This window comes from Emys orbicularis, chromosome 17, assembly GCF_028017835.1.
Source record: "Emys orbicularis isolate rEmyOrb1 chromosome 17, rEmyOrb1.hap1, whole genome shotgun sequence".
In the NCBI taxonomy this organism is placed as follows: domain Eukaryota; kingdom Metazoa; phylum Chordata; order Testudines; family Emydidae; genus Emys; species Emys orbicularis.
The window spans coordinates 23,085,963-23,110,006 of NC_088699.1; the positions used below are offsets into that span (position 1 = coordinate 23,085,963).

General features: G+C 43.6%; 1 protein-coding gene across 1 annotated transcript in view; it reads right to left on the reverse strand.

Moving 5' to 3' along the window:
* The window catches only part of BAZ1B (bromodomain adjacent to zinc finger domain 1B), a 75,847-nt gene extending 54,903 nt beyond the window's left edge, over positions 1-20,944 (reverse strand). Inside the window, exons 1-4 of the mRNA XM_065418141.1 lie at positions 20,832-20,944; positions 11,710-11,826; positions 7,234-7,378; positions 5,674-5,872 (exon numbers count right to left, since the gene is read on the reverse strand). Of these exons, the coding sequence (XP_065274213.1) occupies positions 5,674-5,872; positions 7,234-7,378; positions 11,710-11,826; positions 20,832-20,944 (574 nt within the window). The remainder of the gene's footprint in view (positions 1-5,673; positions 5,873-7,233; positions 7,379-11,709; positions 11,827-20,831) is intronic.
* Positions 20,945-24,044: the final 3,100 nt, after the last annotated feature.

The following is a 24,044-nucleotide window of genomic DNA, read 5'->3' on the forward strand; positions in this document are numbered from 1 at the left end:
ATTAGATTACAGAGCATAGGTATAATGTGCTCTCTGCATGAAGTACCATTTAATAAATGGGCAGCCACATTCTGCACTAGCTTTAGTTTCCAGAGTCTAAAAGGCAGTCCCCATGTACAGCACATTACACGAGCTTGGTCTTGAAGTGAAAGGCCCAGAACACAGTGCAGAGGCCTGAGAGAAGAGGCTACACTCTTCTTGTCAAGATCAGAGAACAAGACAGGCACTCCTGGCTGCTCAGGATGCACAAGTCAGTCTTATGCATTTGTTCTACAAATATTTGTTAACATTTTAACAGTATTACTGACTATAGGCATAGAAGGGACATTGCCATATTATGTTTTTAATGCTCAAGAGCACAATGAAAGTTGTGTGCAAAACATCTCATCCCAGATCCTCAATAGGTATTTAGGCAGCTAACTCCCATTGATTTTAGTGGAAGTTAGGAGCCTAAATAGCTTGGAGGATCTGGGTCTTAGAAAATGAAAGCAGAGAACTGAATGAGCAGAACTCAGTGTCTGAATGCTAAGACACATTTCTGGCTATGCATACATTGACTACATATAATAAAGGTTAGAGTTAAAAATGCGACCACATTTTTAGGAATTACAATCTGATTTTAAAAGTCTTCTACAGGTACAAGTTATTCTTCAGCAAGACCTGGATTAACCAAACGGTGTTAACATCCTAAAGCATCCAAATGAAGCTGTCTCCTTTTGTTTACCAAATGTTTTGGATATTCCAAAAATGTTTTGTGACTGCTATAGTTCAGGTTATATAACTGTTTCCAGTGGCTCAGAGTGAGTCTCAGAAAAATACTCTTCACATTGAAGTTTAATACTTTGCCTCTGTTCAGACTTTTTGGCTCACTTTCTAAGAAGTTTCATTCATTTTTAAACAAGTGGAAATAGCCTTTGAGAAGCAATACTCAGCCTTGCTCCAGATAAAGTTGCTTTTGATTTAACTGCATTAGGACTACACAGTACATTCTTTTCACTAAACTTGTGAAGAGTACCCCCACAGACTTGTGCACATGTACACATAAAACAGCTTAAATGCTAATGAAATTAGTTTTTCAACATTAGCAGATTTAAATTTATGGCTTCCCAGCTCCCTGAAGTCTCCTAACCTGACTATTTCAGCTGCCCAGCCTGCTTATTCCCATCCCAAGCCCTAGTGCAGGGGTGGGCAAACTACGGCTCAGGGGCCGCATCCGGCCCTCCAGATGTTTTAATCCGGACATTGAGCTCCCGCCGGGGAGCAGGGCCCGGGGCTTTTCCCGCTCCGCGCAGCTCCCAGAAGCAGCAGCAGCATGTCCCCCCTCTGGCTCCTACATGTAGGGGCAGCCAGGGAGTTCAGTGCGCTGCCCATACAGCTCCCATTGGCTGGGGGGAGCCAGAGGGAAAACATGCCGCTGCTTCTGGGAGTTGCTTGAGGTAAACGCCGCTGGAGCCTGCACCCCGACCCCCTCCCGTGCCCCAGCCCTGATCCCCCTCCCGTCCTCCGAACCCCTCTGTCTCAGCCTGGAGAAACCTCCTGAACCCCCAACCCCTCATCCCCAGCCTCACCCCAGAGCCTGCACCCCAGCCCTGACCACTGTAGTGTGTTATACAAGTACAGTAAGCATTTCATATTTATTTTCAAGGACTCGAACTCAGCTAAGTATTACCCATGTGATGTTATATCTAAAATTGTAAAAAAATTGCATTGTTACTATTTCTCATACAATGTATCAGCCATGCAATTAAAAAAATATTGTGCATTCACACAAGAGAACAGAGTTAAAGTTGCATGCACGTGCTTAATATTGGGAGTTTAATGGTGTACTCTTACCGTTTCTATTAAGCGATTATTTAGTATGGAATTATATACTCAACACCTCTGATAATTTCAAAGCACTTTACAATGTTAAATTTCCTATTTACAGTATGCATCATCCTTATTTTACAAGCGGGTAACTTTAAACAGAGATTAGACCATTCACTTTACCAAAGTCAGAGTCAGTGGCAGAACCAGAATAAAACTCAGGAGTCTTAACTCTTCAACATGGCTTTGTGGTTATGTCAGAAGCACAGAGGGCTAGGCTGTTTTCCTCGACCAGCCCCATTCAGAAGTTAATTGATTTGGGGTTTCTGTGCTCGTGTAATATTTTGTTTAATGAAATTTTGGCAAACACTACACTATGAATAAAACAAATATATTCCACAATTTCTTGCCAATTACTGCCCAATGACAAGCATTTGCTGTTTCTTCGTTCCTCGCTAACTAAATTACTGTGCTTTAGCCCCATTCTAAGCATTACTAATGCAGCAATTTGTTTCCTAAATTGATTGGCTATGTCTGTGTTATGAGCTAGGGGTGTGATTCCCCTGCCCATGTACACATACTTGTGCTAGATCTCATGGAGCTAAGGAGTATAAACAGCAGTAGTGGCAGCAGAGGCATGGCACGCCATGCCAAGTACATACCCACCAGTTTCAAGTGGGTTTGTACTTGGCACCGCTCAGCCATGCCTTCACTACTACTGTTACTGCTATTTAGATGCACGCTAGCTTTCATCAAGCTACCACGGTGTACAGAGTAGAGGAATCACACTCTACTTGTAGTGTAGACACAGCCTTAGAGTTTAATGCCAGAATGTTTCTCCACGTGCTAACATTTTCTCAGATAGTATGGACAATTACAAATATTACTAACATGTACATAGTCCACAGCTCAAATATACCTGCAGTGCAAAAGCTCCTTATCTGCATTGAGTGAGAATCCATAGAAGCTAAGGACCGGAAGTTGGGAAATCTGGTTCCAGTTCCAGTTCTGCCAGTGATTTGCTGTGTCACTGTGCATAAGTCACTTCACCTCTACTCCTAGTTTCCTCATGTGTAAAATGGGGACTATGCTCATCCCCCTCGGGTGTAACAAGCACTTTACAAGAATCAGTAAAGTGTCCTTAAACATAAGCTTTGATATTTACCCTGGTCAGAGATGGTTGAAAGTTCTTATTCAAGCTGCCTTTTCAAAACCACAAGCAAAAAGTTTAAGTTCTTAAGAGTTACAGAGGATAGTGTTAGAGTTCCATTTTTTCCTTTTGACACTAACTTTTCCAAACTTGAGGAAGTTTTGAAGAGTTATAAAAGAGCAAAAGGCAAAAATGAAAACACGGAAAAAGCCTTGGACATTCATTTTGTTGTGTTCAATGGGAAAAAGGGGTGGAGGGAGAGAGAGAGGAAGAAAAACAATTTTTAAATTGTTTTATGTCCAACCTTGTAAAATAGTAACTTAGATTTTTCCACAAAGTTGATTTTGGTTTTCCAATCAGCTCCAAGTCTGAAAGGAAGAATTGGCTCCTAAGGCCTATTTGGGGAGGTGAGAAAACACTAAATATTGACTCAAAGTAGAGAGCCACAACGTTTAGAGTCAAGGGTCGGTTGATTTTATGGTTGGGCTGTGAAGGGAAGTGGGGATAGGAAATCACAACAAAAGTTAACACTAGAGCAGGGGTCTCAAACAGCTCCCCGCGCCCCCCGGCCCCTCTGCCTACCCTGTGGCACCGCGAGCCCCGCGCCACTCCCTGAAGCGGCTGGAACTATGTCCCTGCAGCCCCAGGTGGGGGGGGGGGGGGGGGGAGGGAGGGGAGGGGAGGAAGTAGAGGGCTCCCTGCTCTTGCTTCCAGGCACCGCCCCCCGCAGCTCCCATTGGCTGGGAACGGGGAACCGCGGCCAATGGGAGCTGGGGGGGGGGTACCTGGAGGAGCAGCAAGAGCAGCACATGGCACCGTTTCCTGCTCCCCCCCAGGGACTCCGGGTGCTTCCTGGAGCGGAGCGGAGCGGGGCCAGGGCAGGCAGGCAGGCAGCCTGCCCTGGCCACAGTGCTGCCACCCCAGCGCCGCTGTAGGTAAGCGGCGCCAGGCCGGAGCCCACACCCCTCCTGCACTCCCAACCCCCTGTCCGGAGCCCCCTACCACATCCAACACCCCTCCTGCACCCCAACTCCCTGCCCTGAGCCCCCCTGCCACACCCTGCACCCCCTGCTGCACCCCTCACACCTGCTGCACCCCAACTCCCTGCCCAGAGCCCCCTGCCACACCCTGTACCCAACCCCCTGCTGCACCCCTCACCCCTCCTGCACCCCACACCCCAACTCCCTGCCCTGAGCCCCCACCACACCCCGCACCCCTCCTGCACCCCCTGGGGGCAGGGAGGGGGCAGAGTTGGGGTGAGGACTTCAGGGAAGGGGTTGGAAGAGGCAGGGCCTCATGGAAGGGGTGGAGTGGGGGCGGGGCCAGGGGCAGCAAGGGGTGGGTGTCAGTGATGCAGCCCTTGGGCCAATGCACTAGTCCTCATGCGGCCCTTGTGGTCATTTGAGTTTGAGACCCCTGCACTAGAGCATAAAGCTCAGCTTTGGTTTTCCTTGCTTTTGAGTTGCCTCCTGCTCATATCAGCCGTTCTTTTGAACCTCATGTGTCAAGCTACGCCTTCTAAATTCAAGATGTGGTTGACAGAAATTTAAATCTAACTCTCAGCAATTCTACCACACTAGATGTTAGCTAGTGCCTAATTCCCAGCCCCATCACCAAGAATGCATCACCCCAGTTGTTCTCAGAGGGTATTTTCTTCCTTGTTAAATACTACTGACCTTTCAGAAGTGCAAACCATTACCTAGTTCTGCTGATCATTGTTTTTGTTGACAATGCTCTGTTTTAGCTGCATTTTGTTGTCTGCTGGTCACTATGTAGAAAGTGACCCTAAATACCGCAACGTGGCAAGTACCAGTGCAATCAGTTATGCTCCAGCAGGAAACCCAGAGAGGATGAGATACATCTTCATGAGAAGAGAAGTGTCTGGTACCAGCAGGAGGTTGAAATACAGGAAGAGTCTTGAAGCGTTCCCACAACAGAGTGGAAAGGTTTCTCAATGATTCCCTCTAAACACCAACAAGGTGACAGCAACATCTAGGTCCTGTCCACAGCATCAACTGAGCGAAGCTTAGCCAATATTTCAGTGACACTATTTCAGCTGCAGTGTGCACAGAACATTGGATGGTCAACATTCTTGGTGTAGGTCATTCAAGTGAGATGAGTATGACTCCATGTGCCTGGGATTAATAAATAACACGGCCTCTAGACTGACAACTGTCAACCAGTGGCAGCAATTTTGGAAGCTACAGCCTAGTCATGGCAGTTGTCTCTACCCTTATCTGATCTAACTTTACTCTGAGTGAAGTTAAACATACTGATGAACATACTGATGAAGACCCGAGCCCTGGCTATACTACAGCTTCTATCAACACCACTAGCGCATCTCCACCAGTGATAAACATGCTCAATTTTTCTTAGCTTTGATAAAGGTCCCAAAGAAACTGCACACATGCTGTAATTAACAGGACTACTGAAGAAAGTTTCATATGACTATATTGGACAAAGGCAAATCTAAACACATTTTAATTTCTGTAAGACAAAGTAATGGACTACATGTAGCTGCAGACTTGCAGTGCTTTTTAATTCCACTACAACTACACCACTAGCTCAGAATTTTGGTGTATCGTGTAACATTGAGTGAGAAGATCCACACGGTACTCTTCAGAGAGCATATACAGTATTTCATAACCCAGGCCTGAGAACATTTGGGTTTGTGCCCCCAGACCACAAACCCTTAAATAGGCTGTCTTGTTACTCACTCATAATCTCTCTTCTGCTGTCATCCTCCTTCACCACTGACTCCTTTTGGTTGTCCTGGGCTACCTGACTGGAGTTCTCTTTGTCACTGGATGGGGAATCACATGTTCCATCAGATTTCTTCTCAGCAGCCTCCTCATCCACCTTCTCCAGTGGATGTACTTTCACAATTTTTACTGGCAGCATTTTCTCTTTTCCAACCTAAGCAGAAAAATGCATTAAAAAAACAGTAACTAGGCAGGAAATATGAGCTGATCAGCTTTTTAACACTTGAAGGGAAGGAAGGAAAGTGAAACAAAATAAGTGTCACATATACACTATGGTTTGAGAGAACACAATTTTTAATCTTTGACCTCAGTGAGACACTCCTATAGTTTCCTCTGTCACAGACTTACAAGATCTCCCCATTACCCGCCCTATTCAGAAGTCCTGCTTATTACTCCAATGGAAGGAAAAACCGCACACAAGCTTTTCTAAAGTCCACCATTGCTACTTCCTCAATCTTCCAGATGTGTTGCAAGGGGTTGTGTGTGTCATCTCAATGGTCCCAGCTCAGGAAACAGAGAACACAACTCAGTCCAAAATATATACTGTCACAGGACCAGGACTGAATCTTCCCCTTCCTTTTTGACAAACTTGAGTTTCCACTCAGTCCCCCCCGGTCCACTTTTTTCCCCCCCTCAATTGGAGGCGGGGAGGGCTTCCTCTAATCACATTTGAGCATCTGCCACTACTGTAGACCTTTCCAAGAAGTAGGAGAATCAAACTAGTGCAGTGGTGGGCAAACTATCGCACTTCAGATGTTTTAATCTGACCATCAAGCTTGCCTCGCTCCAGTGCTCCATCTGGGGAGCGTGCCCAGAAGCAACAGCATGTTCCCTCTCCGACTTCTACGCGTAGGGACAGCCAGGGGGCCGGTAGGGGGACATGCCGCTGTTTCCGGGAGCTGCTTGAGATAAGCGTTGCCTGGAGTCTGCATCCCTGCCCCAGCCCTGATCCCTCTCCTGCCCTCCAAACCCCTCACTCCCAGCCTAGAGCACCCTCCTGGACCCCCAACCCCTCATCCCCAGCCGGAGCCCTCACCCCGTCCCAAACCCAACCCCCAATTTTGAGAGCATTCATGGCCCACCATACAATTTCCATACCCAGATGTGGCCCTCGGGCAAAAAAGTTTGCCCACCGCTGAACTAGTGCAAGCGGTGTCAGTTACACTCTGCTATTCCTATTGGGAACATGGTGTGTGTGTGTGTGTAGCAGAAGAGCAGTTAGATGTGAACCTCTTCTTCTGCTAGGCATGACAAAGGCTCCTTTGCCCAAGCCACTCCCATCTTCTGACAATACCATGTTAGCCTCTGCTTAAGAAACAGGTTTCCACACTATTGCTTTGGCAATAGGCATTATCAAGGGAATTCCACAAAGAGGTGAGAGTCCTACCATTCTGCACCAAATTTAGACAGTCATGAAGACTGGAGGGGAAAATGTTTGTGACATCCTCTTACCTCTCTCCTGAGGATAGCGGCATTAAGCAGAAGCATGGCAAGTATTTGAAACTAGAGCCTCACCTCAAAGTCACACTCCTCGTCCACTGCATATTTGGTCATGATCTCTAGCCAGGCTGCATCTACAAGCTTCTCCAAGGAGATAGTATTGTGGTGGACCATTTCCAGTACCAGTTTCTCATACCAGGTGGGAAATTCCTCCTTCAAACTGAACAAGGATGTGAAAAGTTTACATCATCCAGCTAACAAAATATGAAATGCAACATGTTCTGCCAGTTCATGCCACTGAGAGCATTTTGACAGTGAATTAAACACTTTCAAGGTGACACCACATTAGAATAAATAATAAGGCAAGCGGTTAGAGTGGGATTTATCACAAGAAAAAATAAATGTTCATACGGTCACCAATATAAATTCACTTCTGTACCCACAAGCAATACAAAGCACATCTGTGCAACAGGGCCATGCCGGCAGTGCTTATCTTTCTGGCAATTGCCATCTCCCTATGAAGTGTTGCCTACACACCAAACAAACCCTGCCTGTGTTACTGACCCAAAAACATGACAATAGATTTTTTTAATATAATACCTATCCAGAAAAATAAGTTCCATATTTTTTATTCTTAAACATTTCTACTGCAGTAGTGCCTAGAGGAACCAATCTTTCTTCAGGTTATTTTGTATTCTATCCAGGAGAGGTGTATAATTTAATTTATGTAACTCAGTTATGAGACACATGAACACTCAATTATCTTTTCACTAGGGCTGTCAAGCGATTAAAAAAATTAATCTCGATTAATCACATTATTAAATAATGGAATACCATTTATTTAAATATTTTGGATGTTTTCTACATTTTCAAATATATTGATTTCAATTACAACACAGAATACAAAGTGTATAGTGCTTGCTTTATTTTTGATTACAAAGTATTTGTACTGTAAAAAACAAAATAGTATTTTTCAATTCACCTCAGACAAGTACTGTAGTGCAATCTCTATCATGAAAGTTGAACTTACAAATGTAGAATTAAGTGCAAAAAATAACTGTATTGAAAAATAAAAATGTAAAACTTTAGAGCCTACATGTCCATTCAGTCCTACTTCTTGTCCAGCCAGTCGCTCAGACAAACAAGTTTGGTTATAATTTACAGGCGATAATGCTGCCCACTTCTTGTTTACAGTGTCACCTAAAAGTGAGAAGAAACGTTTGCATGGCACTGTTGTAGCCGGCGTCGCAAGATATTTACGTGCCAGATGCGCTAAAGATTCATATGTCCCTCCATCTTCAACCGCCATTCCATAGGATATGCGTCCATGCTGATGTGTTCTGCTCGATAACGATACAAAACAGTGCAGACTGACGCATGTTCATTTTCATCATCTGATCAGATGCCACCAGCAGAAGGTTGATTTTCTTTTTTGGTGGTTTGGGTTCTATAATTTCCGCATCTGAGTGTTGCTCTTTTAAGACTTCTGAAAGCATGCTCCACACCTGGTCGCTCTCAGATTTTGGAAGGCACTTCTGATTCTTAAACCTTGGGTCGAGTGCTGTAGCTATTTTTAGAAATCTCACATTGGTATCTTCTTTGTGTTTTGTCAAATCTGCAGTGAAAGTGTTCTTAAAACGAACATGTGCTGGGTCATCATCCGAGACTGCTATAACATGAAATATATGGCAGAATGCGGGTAAAACAGAGCCGAAGACATACAGTTCTCCCTCAAGAAGTTCAGTCACAAATTGTATTAACGCATTACTTTCTAACGAGCATCATCAGCATGGAAGCATGTCCTCTGGAATGGTGGCCAAAGCATGAAGGGGCATACGAATGTTTAGCATATCTGGCATGTAAATACCTTGCAACGCCGGCTACAAAAGTGCCATGTGAATGCCTGTTTTCACTTTCAGATGAGATTGTAAATAAGAAGCAGGCAGCAGCATCTCCTGTAAATGTAAACAAACTCGTTTGTCTTAGCAACTGGGTGAACAAGAAATAGGACTGAGTGGACTTGTAGGCTCTAAAGTTTTACATTGTTTTGTTTCTGAGAGCAGTTATGTAACAAAAATATCTGCATTTGTAAGTTACACTTTCAGGATAAAGGGATTGCACTACAGTACTTGTATGAGGTTAATTGAAAAATACTATTTATTTTGTTATCATTTTTACAGTACAAATATTTGTAATAAAAATAATATAAATTGAGCCCTGTACACTCTGTATTCTGTGTTGTAATAGAAATCAATATATTTGAAAATGTAGAAAAAACATCCAAAACATTTAATTAATTTCAATTGTTATTTCTATTGTGTAACAGTGCGATTCATCGTGATTAATTTTTTTAGTTAATCGTGTGAGTTAACTGCGATTAATTGATAGGCCTACTTTTCACCTTTTAATTTTAAGATGAGTTTTCCCTTCAGGAGTATTGCAATCCCAACTGAAGTTTGGCATTTTCTCCCATATTAAGTTTATACTGTTAAAATATTTTTATAGGTCTTATAATGCAGTAAGTAGGGCTTACTTAAATAAATTATTGTGCAGTATTTTAGTCTATGCAAATGTGTGTTCCACTGATGTAGTTGTGTGAAGGATGATTAATTAGAACAGGGGTTCTCAAACTGGGGGGTCACAATCCCTCAGGGGGTCGCAAGGTTATTATGTGGGGGTTGCGACTATGTGCCGCCCATCTAGCTAGCAAGTCTGCTGTGAAGTCTGCACTAGTAAGTCTGCTGTGAAAAGTGATATTAACAAACATAAAATATCAGTTTAAAATAGTGTTAAATATAAAAAAAATGTGTTTTTAATTTATAAGGGGGGGCATTCAGAGGCTTGCTGTGTAAAAGGGATCACCAGTACAAAAAAAGTTTGAGAACCACTGAATTAGAAGGATGGGGGAAAGCTTGCCTGGTCACTTCCTAAATCAGAGCAGGTTTGTCAGTTTGAATTCTCACCATACATTCCCTTAAAAAAAAAAAAAAAATTTGAATGAAAGCACCAAATTCAAGTTTGTTTAGTGATAGAAAAACTCCACTTCACCCTATCAAAAGTTTTCTTGTTTCTTAGATTTAAGGTAGCTCTTGCTGACTGAGTCCTCATTTGTAGTTATTCTAGGATTACTAACCAGTGGATTCCTCACGACAAAGGCTGACTAAACTTGTACATTCAGATCAATGCTTTAAGTTTTAAATCTGCAGCTGCATAAAATTTTTATTATAATTCTCATTCAACATGGAGACTGGTCTCTAAGAGACATTTTACTGAACGTCTATTTGGTTTAAGAAAAATATAAAAATCTGAATCTAACCTGAATTAAGACATTCTCTCATTTATGTAACTGAAAACTTTCAGAAAAACAGGAGCAGTTAACTAATCCTGTATCACTGCATCAGATTAAGACAGCAAAGCTAGGCAAGCGATCCACTGACTCAGCTACTTCAACATTATGCAATTACAGAACCAGCAACATACATTTCCCTCATACTGAAGAACATTAGCTGGGGAGAGATCAAAGACAACTATATCTCTGTCTAAGGCTTCTGGCACCTTGGACGGTTGGGAAGTAGTTTTTAAAGGGAGCAATTTAATTGGACAAGAAAAATGTTGCAGGCAATTCCTCTCTAGGACACGGACTATCACCTCTTATTCCAATCAAAATGATGAATTCCCTCTCCAGTAAACACAGCAGAAGCAATATCCAAGACAGATTTAATCTATAAACACACACTAAATAGGTGGGAACAGTTCATCTTTATAGAGTGAAAGAGAAAGCCAAAGTTGCCAGTATGTAAAACCGAGAAAGAAATGCCCTCTGTTAGGTGTTCAACTCCCTTACTTTCATTGGGTACAGCAATTAAGGAAGAAGATACCTAATTAGTTCAATCAAGGACTTGCCCTTAGAAAGGTTCCTTCATCATGGCAAGTTTTACATTGGATATAAACCAAAGTTCTGGCCACTCCGTGAGACTGACAAAAGGGGGTAGGCCAACTGGTAGGGAAAAGAGAGCTTGGCAGAACTATCCTTGCCATTTTGCTTTTTTGCAGTTTGTTTCAAGTGGAGCAGATCACCAATACCTTATTCTGAAATACTACTGAATTTAATGGCACCAGTTTACTGGTTGATACCTGCACAGATCTGGAAAACACAACAACTGCCGCCGCAGAGTTAGCTGGTATGCACACCATCATTATGTGGAAACCAGTAAAAGTCACACTACTGCGGTGCTTTTGTTTTTTCTCTCCTTCAGCAATGAGTGGAACAGGAGAAATTACAGAAAAATTCCCTTTGTGTAGGTAGTTTTGAGATAATGCCAAATGTTGTACTCCGAGTTATTTTGTGAAAAGAACATTACAGATTAAGCTCCATTAGTGAGTATGTCAAATTTGGAGCCAAATTTCTTTAATCTTACAAAGTACTAAGGAACTAGTCACAACCTTAAACTCCTTGCTGTGTAACTAGCAGCCACCTATCATTCCAAAGGCAGCTCTCCTGCCCCCAAATTCTAAAGATAGATGCATACCAACTTCTGCACTGTTACTTACAGCTCAGCAACTTCCTGCTCCTCCTCCCAAGCTTCTTTGTGCGTCAGCTGGCTGCTTCCTGTGCTTTTGCACGTCCATATTCGTTCGTTGTATCTCTCTAGCCGTGCCTCGTACTCTCTGCAGGAGCATCAGCTCAGGAAAACAGGATTCAGGGAGCAGACAGCAAAACCAAAGTACTAAATAGCCCTTTCCAATTGACTAGACTAGGAGACAATATTATGCTGCAGTTCTGCAGAGCCAAACCTTAGCTTCTGTATGTACACACTATTCTAAATTTAAGTTAAATTGGAGAGCTTGTGTTTGAAAAAATAGCATAAAGAGCATCTGCACTAATGCACAACAATGTGATTAAAAGGAAATTAATATAGACGAGGTTCTTACTCCATCCTGTACTTGTAAATTCCAGAATTAAAGACAGTTTATAATTAGAGATTAAATTACTTCATGGCAAGTTCCTTGAATTTCCAAAACAAATAATTTGTTAAGTTAGTAGAATTGGTTCCTTTCCGTTCAGCTGAACTTTAATATTAGCTTCTTCATATATCAACACCAGCCTCAAGTTGCAGGTTTTTTTGGTCATTAAACACTGGGAATTAAGGGGGCAAAAAGTAGAGGAGAGGCAAGGAAAAGTGTCTTTACCTTGGAAACAGAGTTGCAATAAAACACCAAGCATGGAAGGTAAAGCACACTTACAATAACTATGTATCACTGTAGTGACAGAGGAATAAACACAGTTTGGCTAACCGAGTAGTTTACAACCCTTCCTGTGAAGGATATCTCACTCTTATGCTCCCGTGGAAGGCAGTGCTATTCAGTGCTGGAAATTACTTCTAGGATATTATGGTACCTACAGTTAGTGTGTCTCAGTTAAACTAAGCCGTGGGCTACTCACACTAGCATTACATTTTTCCACAGAGTCTGGTTAAGAAGGAAAGACATACAACTATTAATCCCAGTCTTTGTGGGTCCCCTTCACACTATTCCAGCTGGAGAAAACTGAGCCACAAATGATATGATGCATGTGGCAAGTAGGTATTGTATTTGTATCCACAGCAACCAATGTCATGCAATAGGTCATCTTTAGAGAAGGTTGCCACTAGCCAAAGCGTTAGACATTCCCCTCCCCCAGAAGGGTGTGTTGATGATAAAAACCTGTATTTAAAAAAAAAAAAAAAAAGCTTCTGGCATTCCCAATCTTTGCACCAGTATTAAGTGTACAGAAGCATTCACTGTGCCCTGGTTTTCATTTTAAATACCTGTTTAGTATGTTAGATGGAATCACTAACTTTCAAGTTCCAGAACTTGATCTTTGCCTTCACTTACAGGAGATATCCTTCACAGATTATTTTTTACAGTGAACCCTGACAGAAGTTTTTTCTTGATACTGCATCAAGTACATAGGTTGTCTAAGACGTTATTTTAACCAGCTCTCTAGAGATACTAGGCAGAGAGAGCTAATTGTGAAACTAAGATTCCTACTTGTATTTATAGCTACTACCAACCATTTCAGCAATAAACTTGATAAACTGCAGCCACTGAACTAAAGCCCTACCTACAACTTTTTAGCAAGAACGAAAAGTGCCTAAATCATTTCTCTTGAGAGGCACTGACAATCCCGGCTCTCAGTGTAGACAGAATCCCAAACATGCAAGCAACAGTTGTCTCAACTGTCTTTTGGGAGTCATCCCCCACCCCATAAACACACCACCCACACACCGACCAAATACAGACAATATTTGAACACCAAGTGTTCAGTTACACTAGCACATATAATTGCCAGAGAAAAAAGTAGGAGAGGGTGCCCTTATTTGTTAAATATTTAACATAATGTTTAACAATTGGTAACAGAAGAAACATCTTTGATGTCTAAAAGTTATTAAATGTTTGCAAAATTGGTAGACTGTGTGCTGCATCTGTGGCTGGGGAAGATAGTTAAGGGTCCGCTTTGCTGCCACACAATATGCTGGGCCTTTGTTCTGTCCCTGAAGACAGACTCAGCTCCTTCTGTGGCCAGTCTGAAAGAGAGCACATAAATGCCTTGTCTTAGCTGGGACTAACACATTTCTAACACTATTTCCCACACCTCCAGGTTTTCTGTACACATTTTTTCCTTGCATTCATGGACGAAGAAGCATAATCCCAGTGTATAAAAATTCTATGCTTTTAGAGTATAATTTTAAAGCCAGCAGGTATAACAACTCACCAGTCTACAATCCAGAGGATGCCTCCCCATTCCAGTCCAGCTCTGTCACCCAAATGCAACTCAACTCCAACTACAGCTGGTCAGCGCCCATCAATGCTGACCTCTGGCCACATTCTTTAACTAGTATTCCAGGTTCATGTTCACAAATGCTACCCTGCTTTTTGTGTCTCCCAGCTCCTACAAAACAGTGCTAGGAAGCATACAGACTAGATAGTATTTTGTGATTCAGGGACTGAACCCAGAAAAACAGGATGATGCTATTACAGAGATTACTATATGTTAAACCATTCAGGTGTGCAAGTTCTATTTAGTTCTTTCCATTCAAATTGGAAAGAGAGCCAATCTTTCTAATTTCAAGCCACCTGACAGATCAGATTCAGGACTGTCTCGCTATTATAACCAAATAGCTTCTCCAACAACAGCACTGAGTTGGTGGTTGCAATTTCCATGAGCCTTGAAGATGCGTTAATAAAAAAAATTCCAGATCAGCTACTGATGACTTGCAAAAATATCTATGGATAACATGCAAGTTAAATTTAACAGATGAATACCACTTTGGCAATGGACAATATCCCACATTTAGGTAAGACACTAAAGAGCACTCAGGTGTTAAAACCTGGAAGACTAAGTTGTGCTAAAACAAAGAATCTTTTCTAAAGAAGAAGAATGCTTCTAAGGGTACGTCTATACTTACCTCCGGGTTCGGCGGTAAGCAATTGATCTTCTGGGATCAATTTATCGGGTTTTGTCTAGACGTGATAAATCGATCCCGGAAGTGCTCGCCGTCGACGCCGGTACTCCTGCTCCGCGAGAGGAGTACGTGGAGTCAACGGGGGAGCCTGCCTGCCGCGTGTGGACCCGCGGTAAGTACCTTGTAGGTCGAACTAAGGTACTTCAACTTCAGCTACGTTATTCACGTAGCTGAAGTTGCGTATCTTAGTTCGAACCGGGGGGTTAGTGTGGACCAGCCCTTAGAATGCTTAATCTTTTTTAAAAAAATATAATATATATATATATATATCAACCTAACACATACAAGACTGATGGGAAGCCATTAATATCCCTACAAGTAGTATCCACTAGGCAACAGTTTGAGAATCATCTTTGAATTACTTCCATTTGCATTAACCACCGAGAAAGCAATCACTTATCATAAACATGGTTAATGTACTTCTAACAAACTGATTCTTAGCCTGATGATGACACTATCACATTTGTCGTAACTACAGTGTTTAATATCAAACATGCTTTTTTATTTTATGTCTTGGCTTTAAAAATAATTTGCCACAAGGGTGACAAAGTTCATATGACTAAGAGTCTCTTCAGTATGACGCGATACTGTTTTGGTGCTGCCTATAATACTATTTTCCAACCATATTTTAACTTTCTGGACACCCACATGCAAAGATCTGAAAGTTTGTCCTTCGCCCATCTGCAAAGCATTTCCCCTTTGTGAAACCTCTCGCTCTACCATTTTCTGTGCTACTCCAAAGTAGGAGATACTGAACTCTTTCAGACCCAGCTCATTGCCTTAGAACACATACTAAACAAAAGGAGACAAATAAGAGAGCAGCAAGCTTTATTTTTGGGGAAAAACAACACTGCTTTCAAACAAATTACACTGCCACTAAGGACAGGCCACTTTCGATTTCAGCATTCCTTCCCTCACTCTCAGGTCAGTTAAGTAGAGTCTCAAACTGTGCATTTTGCACAGTGCATACCAGTTGCATTCTTCCAAACCACAATCAGTGTAAATGAAATACATCTCTAAAGAAGTCACAAGCTAGCCACCCTACACACTGGGAAAGAGACACTTGGGCCACACAAGGCAAAGTTTGTCTTTTTGACAGGATATCAGATTCCTGAATTAGGAAAACTTATTGCAGACTGCTCCCTTCCCATGTGTATGCTGCATAAAGCCAAGTGAGATGTGATGTAAAGTAAATGTTACCTGATTCTGGGTAGACCCATTAGCCAACCTGTGCAGAAGAGTATTTCTGGCTTTGCCAAGTGATTCATCCCACCTCTCTCCAGAGCCACACAATTAACAAGGCTCATTCCAAGTCACAGACCAGAAGCCTAAGGTTTCATCTAGCATGCAGTGGACTCGGCAGGGTGTTTTTCCTCTAAAAAGGCTTTAATGGGATTTGGTGGTGGAGGGCACCATGCACAGCTGCAAATAAGCCCAAATAAGTATTCAAGCTCCACTGACCAGCCCATCCCTCCACCCTGCCCATATGGAAGTTGAGCTCACCACTGTTTGCCACCCTTCATACTTTCCCGCAGAGAGCCTTAACTTCCGTATTTTAGTAAGTATGACCTACAGTTAACCCTTAGACAAAATCCAAAGAATTTCACTTTCCATCATCAGAGGGGTAGCTGTGTTAGTCTGTATCCACAAAAACAATGAGGAGTCCGGTGGCACCTTAAAGACTAACAGATTTATTTGGGCATAAGCTTTTGCGGGTAAAAAAAAACAAAAACAAAAAACAAAACAAAAAACACACTTCTTACATGAAGAAGTGGGTTTTTACCACTGAAAGCTTATGCCCAAATAAATCTGTTAGTCTTTCAGGTGCCACCAGATTCCACTTTACATTGTGTTGATGGATTCAGTATAAGAACCTACACAACACAGAGGAAAGTGCTGAAGGTTGTCTTCGCTAGGGAAAACGGTGGGTTCTTAACTGACACCTTTGTTCTTAACTAAGGCCTTGTCTACACTGCCACTTTACAGCGCTGCAACTTTCTCGCTCAGGGGTGTGAAAAAACACCCCCCCAAGCGCTGCAAGTTTCAGCGCTGTAAAGTAGCAGTGTAGACAATGCACCAGCACTGGAAGCTACTCCCCTCGTGAAGGTGGTTTTTTTGCCGCGACTACACAGCCACATTAAAACACTGCTGTGGCAACGTTAAAACGTTGCCAGTGAAGACATGCCCTTACACACCTTTTTTCCTAGGGAAGAGAAGGTCTAAATGTCTTGGAGCCTGATTGCCTTGAAAGCAGCTTTAGGATGAAAACCCAGAGACTCTTCACCCTGCCACTCGCCTCGCCTCTCTTGACAGTAAACAATTTCTCTTTTTCCTTGGCAATTACACCCTTCTACCATTTGAAGACATATACCTCACATCCCCTTACTAATTAACTAACACATACATATCAAGGTGCATAAAAATAGAATTAAAAATGATTGTATTTAAATCAGATTCGTTTATTTAAAATTTAATACAGGCTTATTTTTAAAATTAAACCTATTTAAAAATTTGAAATTATGACAACCAGTGTTAAAGCATAAATGTATTATAATCTGTTAAAATAATTTAAATTAAACAAACAAGTAGTAGTGTATGTTTACTTCCAACAACTTAATTAAAGTCAAACCACTGAACTGGTGAAGGCCACTGGCTAAGCACCTGGAACCAAAGTTTGTTGAAGTGCTAAACCAACTTTTGACAGCAGTAGCTGGTTCTGCAGGAACAGAGAATATTTTCATCACTGCAGTTTATTCAGCTAGTTCAATTGAATGATTAGTTCTTAAAAACCAATAGTAAACTGAAAATGCACACTTCTAAACTATGAATGAAAACTAGGTGTAAGAGTGAGATCTACTAGTTCTAAAATCTGAAGGGCATGCTGACAAGAAACAGTAAGTTTAATTCACTAACTGCAGATAATACTTTCTTTTCTTAATAAATCAGTTTCAAACGGAAAACATGTTTTGAGAAAAAAATTTCTTATGTATCCAGCACATTTAAGGTAGTTTTTTTTTTGTTTTTCAGTATTTTTAATTGCTTTGGAATTCCCAACCAAATAGAGTTTGATATAAACCACAAGTAAAAAATTAATCTAGTAAAATACATTATTCACCATTTTCTAATATAAAAAATGTAAAAATTAAGAATCTGAATAAATGTACCTTATGTTATAGAACTGCTTAAATAAATGTGCATCAATTTAGTATATCCTTCTTGCAAAAAGGAAGGACCAAATTTAGTGTAAAGACTATATTTAGTTGCAAATCGACATGTTTTAATAGTAACCAACTAATAAAAAGCAACTTTTTTTTAGGAAAATAAATAAGTACAAATGCATAACAATTAAAATCAAATGGTTTAACTCAAGGTTTACTGCTTACTGATTTAAAACATGATGTTCAATAAAACATTGAATTAAGGCACCCCAACACCATTTCATTGTATTGAATGCATTAGTAATACCTGTCTGAATCTCAGACTTACACTTCCTTCTCAAAGGCTACATCGGGGTCGGCAATCTTTCAGAAGTGGTGTGCCGAGTCTTCATTTATTCACTCTGATTTAAGGTTTCGGGTGCCAGTAATACATTTTAACGTTTTTAGAAGCGCGCTCTCTCTCTAAGTCCATAATATATAACTAAACTATTCTTGTATGTAAGGTAAATAAGGTTTTTAAAATGTTTAAGAAGCTTCATTTAAAATTAAATTAAAATGCAGAGCCCCTGGACCGGTGGCCAGGATCCGGGCAGTGTGAGTGCCACTGAAAATTAGCTCGTGTGCCACCTTTGGCACGTGTGCCATAGGTTGCCAACCCCTGGGCTACATAATCCTTCCTATGGGCATTACCTGGTTGCACTTCATAGTGCAGTAACAGAACATTTTCTAATGCAAGAGTCTTTATAAGTTCTGGAGACCCTTTGTCTCACAGGCTGCCAAGAACTCGCGCACATTATAGACATTTATACATTTCCTCCACACTCTAAGTTCTCCTTGCGGTTTCCATCCCACTTGTTGTAATCCAGGGCCAGTAGTTTGCAGAGTTACAGCCCATAAAAAAAAAAAAAAACAACACCCACCCACACACCTATCTACGTAGACATTAAGTCCTCTGCACAGAATTACTGGTCCATCTCCTATGATGGTATTTGATTTGCATACAACCCACTTCATCCCTCCAAGAAGCGATGAACACTGATTATTATGCTACAATACCACGAATTTATAGCCTACCTTTCATACAGGAGAATCCCAGAGGGCTTTCAAACTGTATATATATATAGAGAGAGAGAGAGAGAGAGAGAGAGAGAGAGAAAGAATCCACTGCAGACAAGCAACTTCCGTTGCCTGTTTCTTAATTTTTCCCACAAGAGCTATGTTTTCCACACCACCTCTTATGCAAGAAATACACTTGCTAAATAAGTTGGTCCTTTAAATCCCTTCCCAATTCTGCTCCAATGCCTAGAGTAAACTGAGGCCTATTGACAACTATTACATATATGGTCAGTTGGGGCTTCTGATATTTATCTCATTAATATTTATTCTAAGACACTCAAACCTTTATACCTGTATACACTCCTGGCTTATGTGTTCTTGTCTGCCTCATTCTCTTGTTACACAAACTATTTGCCATGTCTTAAGTTGGGGTATAAGTTTGTCAAGCAGGGGCCATTAACCTTCTACTCTGGCTCTGATCCTACAAACCCTTAGGCCAAGTCCACATCACTCAGGGCTGTGAAAAATCTACACCTCTGTAGTTATATCGATCTTGCTCCCGGTGTAGACAATGCTATGTCAGCGGGAGATCTTCTCTCATCGACATAGCTACTGCTTCTCACAGACTTGGATTAACTACACTGATGGGAGAAGCTCTCCCCTCAATGTAGGAGTATCTTCACTTAAGTGCCACTGCAGCATTTTAAGTGTAGACCTGCCCTTATAAGCAAGGGAGGGCCAATAATCAAGAAGAATTAAAATGGGTTAAATCTAATAGTTATCTGTCCTCAAAAAGAGTTATAGTCGCGAGTTCCTACAATGTAGGCTACAAAACAAACAATGTGCAATGTTCTAGGGCCTAAGCTTTAGCAAGACTAGTTTTCTTAACATATTTACCATTTCAAGTGTTTAAGCAGCAAGCATGTATGTCAGAGATTCTTAAAATATGCTTCGCCAAATTAACACTTACACTTGGGTTCTCTCCCCCCCCTTCCCTTTATTTTACAAAATTAAAAATCATAAAACGCGAACTGAATTTTACAAGAATATCCTGAGACAGAAGCAAGTTTTCGCAAACCATCTGCGTTTACTACCAGACTAGCCATATGAATTTAAGTATTCAGTTACTTCATCAGATTTTGGAGCTTGACGCCCTATTTCTTGCCCAGTAAGCCAAACCAGTCAATAATCTAGGAAACATGGAGTTCTAAAGCAGCTTTGGTGGAACTCGGAAGAAGTGACAAACTAACAGAAACGTTTGGGATTTCTCAGCGGAAGTGTAAGCGAGGAGTTAAACTCTCGTGCAAAGCATCTGCCACACAAATCACGCCGCATCGGGGAACAGAAATCGACTATAAACCAAACGGGAACGGACTAGTTTACTTTCGGTGCGAGGCTGGACTGCCGGGCGGAGCGCAGCCCAGGCGGCCAGGGCAGAAGCCGGACAGCAGGAACCTGCGAGCCGGCCAATGCCGGCCGGGAGGACCCCACCTCCCGAGCCCCCGGCTGATGTTTCGCGACCAGCAACTCTCGCCGGCCGCTGTGCGAGACGCCCGGGCTCCAAGGGGAGTGACAGCGCCAGGCCTCGGAGCGCTGTCAACGGCCCAACGAGCCAAGGGGGCCCCGACGCACCCGCGGGCCCGGTCAGCAGGAGCGGGCGGCTGCCCCTCCCCCAGAGGGGCGCGGAGCCACGCGGGGCAGCGGCCGGCACCCAGGGCGCTTTGGCGCCCGCTCCTGCCCCAGCCCAACCGGGAGCTCCTCGCAGCCGCGGGACAGCGCCAACAGCCCTATGCCCAGCCCGGGCAGCGGCCGCTCAGTCACACCCCTACCGGTACCGGGGCCAGGGGAAGGGGCCGGCAGCCGTACGGAGCCGGCACGGCCACTGTCCCCTCGGAACCGCCCCTCCCGCCCCGCACCGGCCCCCTTCCTCAGGCCCCACGGGCCGGGCGGATACTCGCGGGTGCGGAAGGCCTCCTGCGTGTGAGGGACGATGAACCTCTCGCCCGCCTCCCCCGGCGGCAGCGGCTTGGCCAGCGGGAAGGGCTTGCGGCCCAGTAGCGGCGCCATGACGGGAAGCGAAGTGGCCCCGGCTGGGCCTGGCGGCTCCCCACAGCGACCCCGGCAGCGGTAGGACCCGGGCGGGAGGATTGAAAAATGGCGGGAGATTCCCCTCCCCCCTCCCGAGCGAGCGGCCGGCAGAAGCGCTGCGCGCGCACCCTAACCTGCTATTACCGCCAGGCCGGCCCTTCCCGCCTACGGCACCGCCCGATTGGTCGCAGTCTGGGACACGCACATTCTAGTGGCCATGTGGCGCGCCTGTCTACTCGGCTAGCCCCGCCCACTTAGCGGACAATTTAGGCTGCAGAGCGCGTAGGGTGAAAGGTCACGTTATATAAGCGGAGGGGAGCGAGACTCCATTTTGTGGCCCTGTTACTAACCCCGCCTCCTTCCCTCGCCGGCCAATGGGAGCGCGTCCCCCTCATATCCATCCGGGTACCACGGAGAGGCCGCGCGCCCGGCTTTGTCTCCACAAACGGAACCCGCCCCCTCCCCCCCTTAAAGGGGTAGCGCCTGGCCCGGAGGGCTGAGATTCGCCGAGGCTCTAGGGGGCCTGACCCTCCCCCGCCCCGGGACCGTCTCTCTTCCGCCAGCCCCCTGCGCAGCGCAGCCGGCTACCCCCGCCCCAGGCCCTGCCCCCGGCTGTGCTGGTCCCAGCCAGCCCGGCAGCTCCTTGGAGCTTGGCCTGGAGACCCTGCGGGGGCTGAGCCAGGCTGGCCCCTCACTGAGGAGGGCACCCGCGGCCCTGGCTCTGCTGGGCCCCCCACACCCAGCCATGGTGCCCAAGCAGCCCGCCTTGCCCACCCCAGGCACTGGCGTGAGACTGCCAGTCTCCTGGTGTTTTTCTCCAGGCACCAGCGCCTGGAGTCAGGTGATTCCATGCGACGCTCTTGCAGAGAGAAGCCTGAGAACCTGACCCCGCAGTGTGCAGAAGCCAAAGGCAAATAAAAAAAGACACAAAACAAAAAAGCAAGGTGTGTTTATTTATCTATCTTTAAATTCATGGTTTTTAAACCAAACTCTTGGTGCCTGACTCATAAGTGTAGACCTCTCTGGTTCTTGGTCAAGGGGGTCTACGTGCACTGGATGGGGACTTAAAAGATCTGGGTTCTAGTCCCTGGCCTGCTGGGTGCCCTCAGGTGAGTCAATTGCCCCTTTCTCTGCTGTTGTTTCATCCTCTGCAAAATGGGGGTACTGTTATTGTGGGAGGGATAGTGCAGTGGTTTGAGCATTGGTCCTGCTAAACCCAGGGTTGTGAGTTCAAGCCTTGAGGGGACCAGTTAGGGATCTAGGGCAAAAATCTGTCTGGGGATTGGTCCTGCGTTGAGCAGAGGGGGTTGGACTAGATGACCTCCTGAGGCCCCTTTCAACCCTGATATTCTAGGATATGTAGCAACATTGTATTAAAAAAAATCTATTCCAACATAGGAAAAACTGAGCCAAACAATAGGCAGATCTCTTCACCATGGACAAACTGCACTCCCCGCAAGCACTTCACATGGGCTTCTTCCCTTCCATGATCATTTTTGTTGTGATACTAGGCTCCCTTTGTTTGGAAATTTGATTTGGCTTGAAAATTGCCACATTTAGGCTATGTCTACACTACATACCTTACAGCCGCTCAGCTGCGCTGCTGTAACTGTCTCCCACATAGCCGCTCTGTGCCATGGTAGCTATGTCGGCAGGAAAGCATCTCCCACCAACATACCACTGTCCACACCGGTGCTTTTGTCAGTGAAACTTATGTCACTCTGAGGGGCTAGGATGACCAGACAGCAAACGTGAAAAATCAGGACAAGGAGTGGCGGGTAATAGGAGCCTATATAAGAAAAAGACCCAAAAATCAGGACTCCCCTATAAAATTGGGACATTTGGTCATGTTACGAGGGGCACTTTTTTCACACTCTTGACGGACAAAAGTGCTAGTGTAGACATAGCCTTACTCTGAAGGCAAAGGAAAATGTTTCTGTGAGTTTTGAAAACAATTAGTCACTTAAACCATTCCATTGTTTTAAATATGACTGGATTAATGCTCGTCTCCCTCTAGCTCAGAAATGGGTTGGTTTTTGGCCCTTCAAATTGTCCGTATTGTTAAATCACCTTTTGAACTTGTTCAGTTACTAAATTTGATTAAAATAGGTTGTAATTAACCAAAATTATTAATGATTTTTGTTGTGGATAATTTTCATCTCAATCTTGCTTTTGCTGGTATTAGCTGAAGCTTTTTTTGCCATTGGTTTATTTGATTACAAGATTGGGCATTGTATATTTGGGATCCTGTTGCCCTTTATTGGCTGGTTACAGATTAGATTGAATGTAAGGATATTCCTATAGGTGACAGCTAAAGAGATCTTCCTTTAGCTCAATTAGAATTGGAAAAGGTTCAGAAAAGGGCAACAAAAATTATTAGCAGTATGGAACAGTTTCCATATGAGGAGAGATTAATAAGACTGGGACTTTTCAGTTTGAAAAGAGACGACTAAGGGGGGATATGATAGAGGTCTATAAAATCATGATTAGTGTGGAGAAAGTAAATAAGGAAGTGTTATTTACTCCTTCTCAGAACACAAGAACTAGGGGCCACCAAATGAAATTAATAGGCAGCAGGTTTAAAACAAACATAAGGAAGTATTTCTTCACACACAGCACAGTTAACCTGTGGAACTCTTTGCCAGAGGATGTTGTGAAGGCCAAGACTATAACAGGGTTCAAAAAAGAACTAGATAAATTCATGGAGGATAGGTCCATCAATGGTTATTAACCAGGATTGGCAGGGATGGTGTCCCTAGGCCTAGCCTCTGTTTGCCAGAAGCTGGGAATGGGCAACAGGGGATGGATCACTTGATGATTGCCTGTTCTGTTCATTCCCTCTGGGGCACCTGGCATTGGCCACTGTCGGAAGACAGGGTACTGGGTTAGATGGACCTTTGGTCTGCCCTGTATGGCTGTTCTTGTGCTCTTAAGTGGTTGGAGCTAGAACAACAGGGTTCTGACTCTGCAGTTGTGTGTTATTTTATTATTTACATTGCAACCCCTATCCCGTTATCAGACCAATTTTGACCTATCCTGGCAACCCTAAAAAGAATACCCTCAACATGTGCAAGCAGGA